The sequence below is a fragment of the Mugil cephalus genome, chromosome 2 (genome assembly GCF_022458985.1).
Source record: "Mugil cephalus isolate CIBA_MC_2020 chromosome 2, CIBA_Mcephalus_1.1, whole genome shotgun sequence".
Lineage (NCBI taxonomy): Eukaryota > Metazoa > Chordata > Actinopteri > Mugiliformes > Mugilidae > Mugil > Mugil cephalus.
Window position 1 is genome coordinate 2,271,510 of NC_061771.1, and position 12,130 is coordinate 2,283,639.

A 12,130-nucleotide genomic window follows, 5' to 3' on the forward strand; every position below is an offset into this window, starting at 1 on the left:
AAGCGTAAATTCTTCTTATAATGTATTTTTTCCTCATGTCTTTTTGATGCTGATAGCTAACAACTACAGAATTATTCGTGGAATCATCTGTGTGTCCTAGTCTTAGAAATGTTGTCCATCATGTCTTCCCTGTAAATACTAGGAATTCCTCAAAGGACTGTGTGATGGAAATAATCTGGCATCAAAACAGTGGGCCTATGGGCCATTGCTGTCCTCTGACCACAAATATCCTGAAAGTTCAGATTTATGCAATCACATTTCCTCATGTTGCCTTTGTTTTTAACTTAAGAGACCATGGCCAAAACCTGGCCTCCAAAACCTGTTATCTTACCACATGAAGCCTTTTCATATGGCAGTCAAAAAAAAAACACCATGTTCAGTTGTTCTAGTGCCTCTCATTGTAAAGGCATGTAACCTATTTGTTTGAGATCACCGAATGTAATTCAGTAGCTCAATCTGAAGTTTTAAACATTATCAAAGCACAGACTCAAACTATTTCCAAACTATTTCTTATTTAAAGGTTAAAGGTTTAAAGGTTCTCAAGAAATATTCTGCTTTAAACATAGCTGTAGATGTAATTTGGGTAGTTCACTATATTAATATAGAAGTACTTTACATTTTTCTAGGTAATATAGCTTAGAATGTTTAATCTGTCTGATGTGGCTCACTGAACCATTTTACCGAGGTTCTTGAGACACATTTTTTTTTTTTTGGTGTGTGATGTGTATAGCCAAATGTTCCTGTGTCTTACTATGGTTACTGCCAGTTGAGCTGGATCTGTGTTTGTTGAGATGCAAACTTACAAAATTTACCAATATGCTGGAAGTAATACAACAAATTTGAAGCTCACATTTTCTTGCTGTCAGTGTTCAGTGCAGTGTGCCGTGGCAGCCAGTCACAAGCTCACTAATGATGCCAGTTTGTACTCAGTAAACCAGACTGACAGGCTGAATTCACTCACACACAAACACAACTCCAAAACTCTACACTTAGTGAAATGTGCAGGAACACCCACACACCAACAAAAACATCACTTAAAAAGCCTCTGGTGAGGCTGACAGTGTTTCCAGTCTGGTGGAGAATATGAGATAAGTACACCTGCTGATGTTGATGCCTGTGCGTGTCTGTGATAGACAGAGAGCAAGAGTTGGACTGCATCTACAACATCCAGGTGTCAAATCAAAGACCACCTATCTTTAGTTGGATCCACATACACCCCAAAACAGACACACAACACAGCAGCAGCTTCTCCTATTTATCATAAAGAAGGTTGAACTGCTCAGCATCCATCTGTCTTTCTCACAGCTAAATAAATATTACTCCAGCAGCATCTCTGAATATTATGCAGTGTCATGTTGCCAGGTTCCAGCATTTTTCATACTGTTATTCTAAATCAAGAAGCTCAAGAGCACAATACAGATGTCGACTGGTAATGATGTGGAGAAACCAACCCCTACAGTGCAAAAAAGGTCAGCTCTGATACCTAGTTACTGCAACGTGCTACCTGCGTACTTATAGAATCTATGGTTACAATATGTAACCAATGTTAACTACAAAGGTAGGTGGTGGCAGAAGCAGAAGTACACTTTGAATATTTTGTCCAAGTGTAAGCCCCCTGATAGTCTTTGCTCATCAGCAGCCAGTACTTCAGAAGACCGTCTGTTCGGGCTCGGTTTGAGGAGTAAACCGTAAAGGTGAGCGCAGAGGCTTTGAATTCGGATGGAATTCCTGCTGTGAGCATGTTTCAGAGACTTCTGACCAAAGACGCAGTCGAGATACGAAGTAATAAAATATAGCAGTGGCTTTGTAAAAACAGTCACATTTGAAGGGCTGAAGGACGTTTTTGCTACCATGTGTATGATTCACTATGCAATGACCACAGGTAAAGAAAAGTACATACTAATTCTCAGCAAACATGTACCATTTGGCAATACTTTCAAAGGTTTGGTTACTGCTGTAACTTTATTTGCTGTAATGCATAACAAAAAATACAGTATATTGCTGGAAGTTCTATTTTCAACAATATTAACAATGATTCTGTGTACACCGTATCCACACATATTGTGGTTGGTCACTACAGGTTTGACCTTATTTCTGAAGAAAACACTGTTAGTTGAGACCCATGGAGACTCTGATAGAGGCTTGTGTGTGTAGTCCTTGCCAGTCAAACACATTTGGATTACAGAAGCATTAGGTGACAAACAACAAAATCTCTTTTGGAACAGTGTGCACTTTTGTCAGATGCTGGCTCCTGTCCCATCTTACATATCAGAAAGCATAGAATTTAATGAAATTCCAGAAGACTGAAAAAGAAAAAAATCGGGATTTAACTTTTCTGCCTAAAAAAACATTAGCTAGATGCCCTTCATGCTTAATTAAGAACCAAAATTGTTACAACACTCAACATGAAGGTCAAGAATATTATCATCCCTTACTATTCCTTCTAATGCAAGTGCCAAAATGCTACAGAAGCACCTGAAAAGTTGGGGTTAGATACGATTTTACAAACAACTTTGAAGTTCACTTTCAGTATGTTTGCATCAACTCAAAACTGTGTTGGATTTTTACAGCAGAATACTGTACATTTTACAGTAAAAGCTTGTCCACAAGACAAAATCACAGTAGTTTGAAAACTACTGTTAAAATCATCAGTTGTTTGTGCAAATACATGCAAGCACTGTAATTTCATCACAGCTTTAATTGTATTATTTTAATCCAAAATAATGTATGTATGTACTGTTAACATGTATATATTGTTCAGCCTTTATCTCCTTTATTCATTTCATAGGTTTTCAAGTGCAATGCCAGGGAGCAGATGAAGATGGGAGAGTGCTGTAGCAGAAGACTTCAGACATGAACCCCAGTGTAATCTCCTTCATTAGGGACTTTAATGACTTTGGTTGACAAACTGACTTTGTTCGTGTTCCTGTTCCCCAAATTGCGTCAACAATTTTCTTGTTTTCTGTAGTTACTTTAAAAATTTAACATGGGTCATGCTCTTATTGGTGGGTAATATTAACACAGTGAAACAGTATTTAAATGTTATTTAAATGTTTATTTGGTATTTACTTTACAATTCAATAGTGTAAAAACTACTGAAATCACAGCATTTAATAGTTTTTTATTTTACAGTAACGACACCAATACTGTAAATGTGTTTTACGGTAATCAGCTAGATAATTGTTGCCAGTATGTTACTGTAAATTTTACAGTGTACTACCTCTATTACTACTTGTTTATAATGCGTTTAACCCCCTGTGCGTGGCCCCGGAATTGTCATTATTGCATTGCTATAATATTGCTGAACTTCAGTGGTTCATTGGTAACACATCACATCTGATAAAGTAAAAAGGGGGAATCTGAATACTATACAATTGCTTAGGTATGTTAATGAAAAAAGAAAATACAGTCACAGCATATGAACTATTGATAACACCATAGATTCAACCACTAATGCACAAAGGTGACCCATGGCAAGTGTTTATCTTATAATACAACAATAAAGTAGATGTCTCCCAGCTGGTATAACCAAACTTAACCACAGGAATATAGAGTCTTCATTAAACACTGTTGTTCTCAACAGGTCAGTCCTTCTACTGGGACTGAAAGTGAGAGAGCTCAGTGAGTTCATTTTCTTCTGTCCGACTGTCAGTCAGTCAGTCAGTCATGTGTCACTGGCTTTGGATTGGAGGGCGCTGGTCTTTCTCTATCAGAGAGTATGAGTAGAGTCCGCCTGTCAGGGGAAATTAACTCAGTGAAAGTGAGTGTGGAGATTCTCACACACATACATACACACACATTTTAAGCCTCATACCAACTTTCACCTTCACTTTCGACAGCTTAAACACTACCCACTCTTGGATTTGAAGGGAAATATCGCAATTGCCTTACTCTCTCCTCCCTAAATGAGAGCTTCCTACTTCCTGGTTAAAACTGAGGAATTAAGTGGGTAATAAACATCAGAAGACACCTGGCCACACATTACTGCAATCAGCTATTTATCATTGGGGAATAAAGAGGATGGCTTTGGCATTATTTGGTTTAACATTCATATTTTTTCTACGTTCATGCTCTTCCTCACAGTTTCAGTAATTGCCCCATCTTATTTTGGCAAGAAATGTTACATCCAGAAGACATATTGGCATGGTTACCTGATTGACTCAAGTTTTGATGAAAGCAAGGCAATGTTTCTGCCAGTATGAAATACTAAGTGGAACCTTAATAAGAGAGATCACAGTCCAGTCCACAGTCCTAAGAGAGGAACCGTAGAGGACTCCGTCGGTATTGGCTGTCTGTTGCCTGATTTTTAACTGCTTAGATTTTAAACTGCATGATTGTACTAAGCCGGCTAAAATTCTGAATCTTTAAGCTACAACATGCACTAAACATCATTAGAATAAAATACTGCTTACATGAGAAAAGGTTCAGAAGTTTATCACCATGCTAAACCTGAACCAAACTAATTCTACTGCTTAAATATAACATTTTGACATTTTATAGAATTTTGAGCTCACTGGCCAGAGGGTAACGTAATATGCTCTGCATGCAAGTAAACAGTCATTTAAAAAAATAAAAACAATAACAATAACAATTATTATTATTATTTTAAATTTATATATATATGATCTATACATACGTACAAAGTAGGGATTGATGCTATTAACTGAGACAATGGATTAGCTTAGCTTTTTCAATCTCTCTAATATTTTCTCCAAAGCCATTGCTTTGGATGATAATTACATTTACACAAAGACCAAATAGGCCAGTGTGGTATCTGCTCCAGCCAGCCAGGGATATACAACAAAATGTGTAAACGCATGCACACACACTCTTTGAAAGTCTTCCTGTACATATCTGCTGTAAAGTTCATGCATTATTAGGAATGAAACATGTTCCTAACAATGGGAAGGTACAATGAAACAATCAGACCATACCACAAATACCATTGCTCCATTTGTGTTATGTCTTCTGATAAACACAGACACACATTATTATCTCATATTACATATCCCAGAGCAGAATTTTAGACAACAGAGAAAGTGATGTACAGCTCATCTCATTATACCGAGAGCACATCGATGCAACTAACAATTTCAGTTATACTATTTGTCCAGTTCATACCACTATTAAAATAGACCAAACCAAATATTCCCATGGTCCTTCAGACAACAATGTAAGGCCATATGTGAGCATCTGTGGCCCTAGGTATTGCCATATGTCCTACTACACAGTTTTACAGCACAGAAGAATCTTCTCATTTTTAATCTGAATGTTCCAATACGTCAATATCCTGACAACTACTGGCTGGTATGGAGAGTTATATCCACTCACACAGAAGCAGAATTAGCAGACTGTAGAAATATGGACAATGTGTCTCCACTTCATGAGGATATGGGTGGCTCCATTTTGTCTGAGAGAGGAGTCCCGCGGAGCTGTGTTATTGACAACCACACACACCCGCCAGACACACTGCATTTAATTTTAATGAATATTGTGCTCCGTTCTACCTCCACCACTTATACAGAAATGTTGAATTATACACTGTACTTATATTATTCATTTATTTTTCCACCTCTCAGGACCGCTTCACAAAGCAGTTGACATGGCAACTGGTAATCATCATGATGTCACATTCTGTTCCTATAGTGTTAAATTAACTAAAATGAAAATTCTCCTTGCGATGTGTTCAAGTGAGACTTTTTGAAGCGGACACAGACAGACTAAATGTGAGACAGAGTAATTAAATGAATTAAAAGCCGGAGAAGGACACCAAAAAATACTTGAAAAATTAGCCTGGAAAAAAGGTGACAGTGAGGAATGAATACCACCAGCACAAGAGAGGTCATTTTTGGATCTGGTGTTACTTGTTAGCATACACATTTGAAATTAAAATATTACTTTAATTTTTGCATAATGAAAAGGGAAACAACATTACTTGTATTTGATAATACCCCGCGGTAAAGGGCTAGCATCCATTTCAAAGTCTGCTTTAACAGAGAGCTTGGTGGTATCAGAGAGGGAAGTGCTGCATCAAGTCGGGCACGAAGAGAGCACTGTGGGTGGTGAGAGCATCAAAATCAAGTAAGGAAGGTCAATGCTGAGCCATATTTTCAGCAGTCTCTCAGCTGAGCAGGATGGAATCACCAGACAGTTGCTTCAGAGAGGTCAACAGAAGCGTATCCAAACCCAGGTGAATCTTCAAGGGGAAAGTGAATCCCCAGCATCTTTGAAGATGAGAGGACCTTTACACTGTGTTGAGTGTTCACAAGATGTGGCATAAAAATATATGCTTGATCTCATAATGGGTAAAAATCAGTTTCCTTGTTGGTAAGGAGAGCTGGAAAGGCTCTTGGCTTTGCTTTGTTAAACATTTATTGTTTATGGCTGATAGTTCAACTTCAGGGACAAATGTGATTTGTTCTGTTCGCATTTATCTTTCATGTTACTTAGTGACAATAATGAAAATCATATGGACTGAAGCATTACAAAAAAATGATCATACAAACTGTATAATATTTGGAAGATTCAAATCAAACCTGCAACTAAATAATAGAGACTGTGATGGAAAAAAGTGACATTCCTTAACTATCTTATTTGACTAGACAGAGATTGAGGCTGGGGCTTACCACACGTCTCCCAGGCCATTAAAAATAGATACCACAAACTGAGAGTGACAGACAGAGGAGGAAAAGAGGCTTTGACAAAGACTCATTTAAACACTGCGGCACAACGGCGTTTCTCCCACATAGGCAGCACAAACCACAAGATAGTCCTGGCTCTAATCACAAACATTTATTCAGATCAGACAACTCCGCCGCATCCCTCTGAGGAGCATCTCTGAGATATAAAAAGAATCAGGAAGGAAAAAGATATAGACAGAGAAAGAGAAGAGGAGGCCAGAGAAGGCCATGGATGGAAAACGGGACAGATGAAGATGCAGAATAAAGAAACAAATACGATAAGACGCTGTGAGATTGTGAAAGTGATGGCTTGTTTGTTTGTCTGCATTTAGAGGCAAAGTAACTCCAGTTCTCCAGTGATTACATGAAGTAAAGAGGAGTAGAAGTGGAAAAGAGTCGAGAAGAGTATGAAGGAATAAGTTCCCTGACTCCATAGACTGAAGCCAGGTCCCATTGTGGGATGAATAAAGGATTATGTTATCTTATCTCAGATGAGAATACAAATGGACGTGGAGCATATTTACACTTTAGGAGGCCTGATCAAAACCAGAGAAGAAAACACATTCTCAACCATCCGGGTTTGTCTATTACTTGTTAACCAAGAGTGAGTCACGAGGAAAAACATTGCCCCAGAGTCTGGAAACAAATAACTGGTTTCAATTTAAGCGTAACTTGTGTGAGTGATATTTTTTTGTAGTGCTTCAGTGCTCGGAGTGAGGAACTGGCTATACACAAATTTAGTCTTTTCCAGAGTGAAGAGAATGAAAGCTGTGAGAAATTGAACAGAAAATGTCAAAGGTAGAAAAGAAGTGAGCTTTAGGATTTGGAGGGTAGTAGTTTCTTTCATAATTCAGCTATCATACTTTAGCAAAATGAAAGTATGACTTACAAACTCCACAGAAAAATATGTGATTATATACTGTACATGTCAGTTACAACGGGCCTAAAATGCCTAAAGATTGGGTCGAAGTAATGAAAAATATTCTGTGTACACAATTGAGAAGTCGTTTTAATTTATCATATATATATAATTCTGTTTCAATAAAAAAGAGACACATTTTGTATCTTAGTGACAGTATTGTCAGGTATAATAATAGTAGTTTTTGTTCTTATTGTGAGAATTTGTTTTCATTCTCCACTTCAAAATAATTTGAAATCAGATATCTTCATATTTTAGGTGTCGGACAGAAAATAACAAGCAACCGGGAACCTTTTCCGGGAAGGATTAATTGAAAAAAAATGAATTGCAGATGTTTACGAAATGGTGTATTTATTCTCACTAGTTACACAGTGTTGTGTTGTAAAAAATGAGAAATGCCGCCTCATCCCGTTTTTGACAGGGACACACAACCACGCAGACATGCTGAAGAGGCAGTTACCTCGAGGTGCAAAAATAACATCTGCTCTTTTCTTTTCCTCTCTTCCACTCTCTATATTTATCCTCATCATGCTCAAACTCCCTCAGGTAAATCCTGTGGACTTGCATTTTGAGGTTTGCTGTTACACGATAAGCTTGTTAGCTGGGACATTACAAATGTAATAGGTCCCAGAAACACCACGAGAACACAGCTCTAATAGCACAGTGGACCAGCTTGTCGTGTGAGGTGAGAACTAAGGAAGGAACTATGTAATGATGGGCATATGTATGTGTGAAGGTTATTTATCACTTTTATTGTATTTACTTACTGATGCTAACACATTAATAAATCATCCACACACTAATGGTATGTGAGAACAATTATATTCTACAGCTGTACAGCTATCTTTTAAAGATCACTATGGGTGATGTCACACAGTTCATCCATCTTTACATACATTCCATGTGTCAGACAGTACGACTTCAGTCCTTAGCTTGAACATACCTCACTATTAATGCCTTTCAGAAAGTTGTGTGGATACAGTTGTCCAAGTACATCATTAAGAATCCTCTCTAGTCTCTTTCGGCCTCAAAAGTAAACCTCAATGCTTTGCTTCCTTTACGTTGAAAAAACTGTGCCCGGATACAGTGGCACGCTAGCTAATAACACCAATCATGTGCTTGAGCAAACGCACCATAAATGTCTGCGTATCGGGGGCACATACAGTTAATTTCTCTCCACCCGGCAGCGCTTGGAGCTGTGTGTGCATCTGAGTGTGTGTATGTGGGGAACATCGAGCGTATTGCTGCTACTCTTATACAAGGAGAAAGCACTAGCCTGTGTGCTCTCACAGGCAAATAACAGACCCACGCAGAAATACCCCTCTAAATATAGCTGTAAATGTTCACAAAAGAGAAAGGAGAGGGGTCGTGTTGTGTGAAGGGTGTGTGTGTCAGTCGGGAGAAAGAATAAAAAAAGTCTTGTAAAAATTGTGTGTGTGTGTGTGTGTGTGTGTGTGTGTGTGTGTGTGTGTGTGTGTGTGACATGCACAAAGGACTTGTGATTTGTCAATGTGAAACTGCATTGTGAGTCAAATCAGCTAACAAATTTCATCTGTGTATCTGATCATGTCACATAAATACTCTCAGGTGTCAAGAGACTGGGGGTGATCTTCAGCTCTTGCCTCTGTCCTCCACAGCTGTCTCAGTGAAAAGATTCACTGTAAATCATTTCATTTAGTCAGCCTGCGAGCATCATGGGAGACGGGGCTCTACTGGGACTCAGTCCCACGCTCAGCATTCAATCCATCATCCTCCAGTGACAGAAAGGGGTGATCCCATGAATTAATGGATGGTTAACCTCACACTGCAGTGCACGGCAACATGCTACAAGTGTCAAAGCTCGACCTCTTTATTGATTGACTCACACACTAATCTGCAACGGGTCAGTCATGTGTGTTGGACCAAACATGACAGGACAGAAGGAAGGGAGCAAGGAAGGAAGCAAGGACAGCAAGGTGTTCATGGAGGCAAACATTCATGGATTAATATCACTTGAGCAGATCTCAGATAATAAAAAAGCCATATTGTTTGTTGATTAATCTACTAACTTCTTGGTTAACTGAATAATTATTACATTCTTAAAATGACATAAAAGGTTAAAGTTTCCATTAACATTTCATCAGAATTACAACAGGATTCTGAAGCACACTAACTACACACAAGTAAAGTCTCATGTGCTCCACGACAGTGCCTACCAGTAAAAGAACCAATGTTTCCACCAGTATATTGCAAGCCTATTGTCTCACAGGGTCAGAGTTATTATGGGTTATGCGATGTTATTAACAGTGAGTGGGCTGCCTGGAAGCAATATGAATGCACCAACACCAATCAAGTGACTTTCAACACATTAGCACATTACATAGCTTGACCCTGAGGACCTTCATTAACCTGATACAGTATATACTGAACTCATGCATGCATTAGTGACCTATAGTTGTGCTGCAGCTGTTTTACATTCATTAGAATGTGGGTAAGTTTGAGTTCATTACAAATGCTCCCAGCGACAGTTTCCCATACTTGTTCATTTCTCTTGGGAAATAAGTATTGCTGTATCTGGTTTAGATGGTTATTTGACCACACTGGAAGTTGGAGTGTCTCTGCCAAAAACATAAAATGCTACCACTTAAGTTTAAAATGTTTCATTCCAAGAAACAAGCTATATGTAAGCATATTGTTCTGTCCTAATGTCCTGATGACAGCACCCCTTACACTGATACGTAAAAGTTACACACAAGCTTCAGTCAGGCTGGGTGATAAAGGACAGAAATTATTCTTATCAGTCTACCTCTCCGTTAACAACTTTCTTTTCATCTCTCTTCCTACACAAGTGCTTATTTAAAAGTTCAAAAATACTTTATCTCTCGCTATTCTCAAGTTACTCATTTCATCAGACTGCAGAATTACAGTACTGAAGTGTAAACTGAAAAAAAATCTTTATTATGTCTATTTATTATCTCACATCAAGGTTACGCTATTCAGGAAAAAAGTAGAAAGCGCTAGTATGCCACTGCAGGCAGCCATGCGTGCCGACGAAGTTTCTAAAAGGTCGAGAGTCAGTTCCATTAGATGCCCTGTTAAACCTGAAAACCTCGGTGTCTGACTTTACACTGTGAATGAAGCAAAAAGAGCCAGAGCCCAGTGCTAAAGATAAATCCCCTAAATCCTTCATAGGTCTGTCTGACCTACTTTTTCAAAGTACGGATTCTTATCTGCCTGAGAGAAAATACATTTTCACCTAAGCTGTGTGTGTGTGTGTGTGTGTGTGTGTGTGTGTGTGTGTGTGTGTGTGTGTGTGTGTGTGTGTGTGTGTGTGTGTGTGTGTACACTGTATAACCCCCTAAACACAACTCCAGAATATTAGATAGACATTAGACACTTTATTCACAGTCAACAATTTAAAGGTCAACAATCAAGCAACACAAAGCTTTGGAAATACAGGTTTCTGGCTGTGCTTCTTACCTGTACTGAGCCTGGAAGTGTTCCTGGACAAAACTGTGGCGACCTCGAGGTTGCTGCATGCTGGCTAATGGGGGGCTGGAGGGATTCTCCATTGAACTGGGTCCCTGTAGACAGAGGCAGAAAGGAAATGCTCACTTTAGTTGCCATGGCAAACATCTAGGGAATTCAAATTTTAAGAAAATAATTTTCAGGCAGAATAAAATTCAAATAGCTTCGCATCACTGCCATCAACACGACAAGAGTAGTCACTTAATGGTGTGAACTTCTCTGCAGTCTGAGGTCTGTGACGCACAACAGATAGTCGGCTATTTTCTGTGTTGGGCCGTCTATGAGTTTTGTGTCAGTGGTTGACATCAGTTGTACCCCTGTCTCCAGCTTTGTGCTCAATCCCAAATGTTGAGTTGGTGACAGAACAAGTCAGTCAGAGATATCACTCTGACTGTTCAGCTTAGTGAATAAGTACATGAGAAGAAAAAATGGAGACGAAGGAGTAAACAGAACGCAAAAGTCAAAAAGGCACATGTAAAGTTCTTATCTTTTACATCTTCAGCTTTTCAGTGAAAAGTGAATCAAAGGGACAATAATGTGTGAAAAAAAGGTGATTCCAAAATGGTAGAGCAGACTAGAACCAGTATTTATTTATTACATATATTATGTATACCATTATATATTTATAAGTTCTAATAAACCATCAACACTGACTGAGGTCAAATACATATTTTAGATGTAAAACGCCCACTGACAAATGCAACAAAAGAAGTCAAGCATAGTCTGTGCACACTAATCCCTAATACAGTTTGACCACAGACATAATCATGTAACAAAGCAGGTATCCTAAATATGGACTCACAACTCACTTCCTGGATAGTGGACCATCTCACTGGGAGATTTTATGATCAAATAAATAACATAAAGTAAAGGTTGCACACAGTATGAAAGATAAAATGATTTTTACTTTTTATTTTTAAGCAATGAAAACAAGATTGCAGATTCTACATGCAACTACTTAATCAAGAAAACATGGTTTCCGTGGACTATTGTAGGAAATAAATACTTATTTAAACATGAATAA

At 38.4% G+C, this 12,130-nt stretch overlaps 1 protein-coding gene across 1 annotated transcript in view; it reads right to left on the reverse strand.

The window, feature by feature from the left end:
- The window catches only part of usp43a (ubiquitin specific peptidase 43a), a 91,016-nt gene that overhangs the window by 48,880 nt on the left and 30,006 nt on the right, over positions 1-12,130 (reverse strand). The window contains exon 3 of the mRNA XM_047578917.1: positions 11,059-11,162. Within this exon, the coding sequence (XP_047434873.1) occupies positions 11,059-11,162 (104 nt within the window). The remainder of the gene's footprint in view (positions 1-11,058; positions 11,163-12,130) is intronic.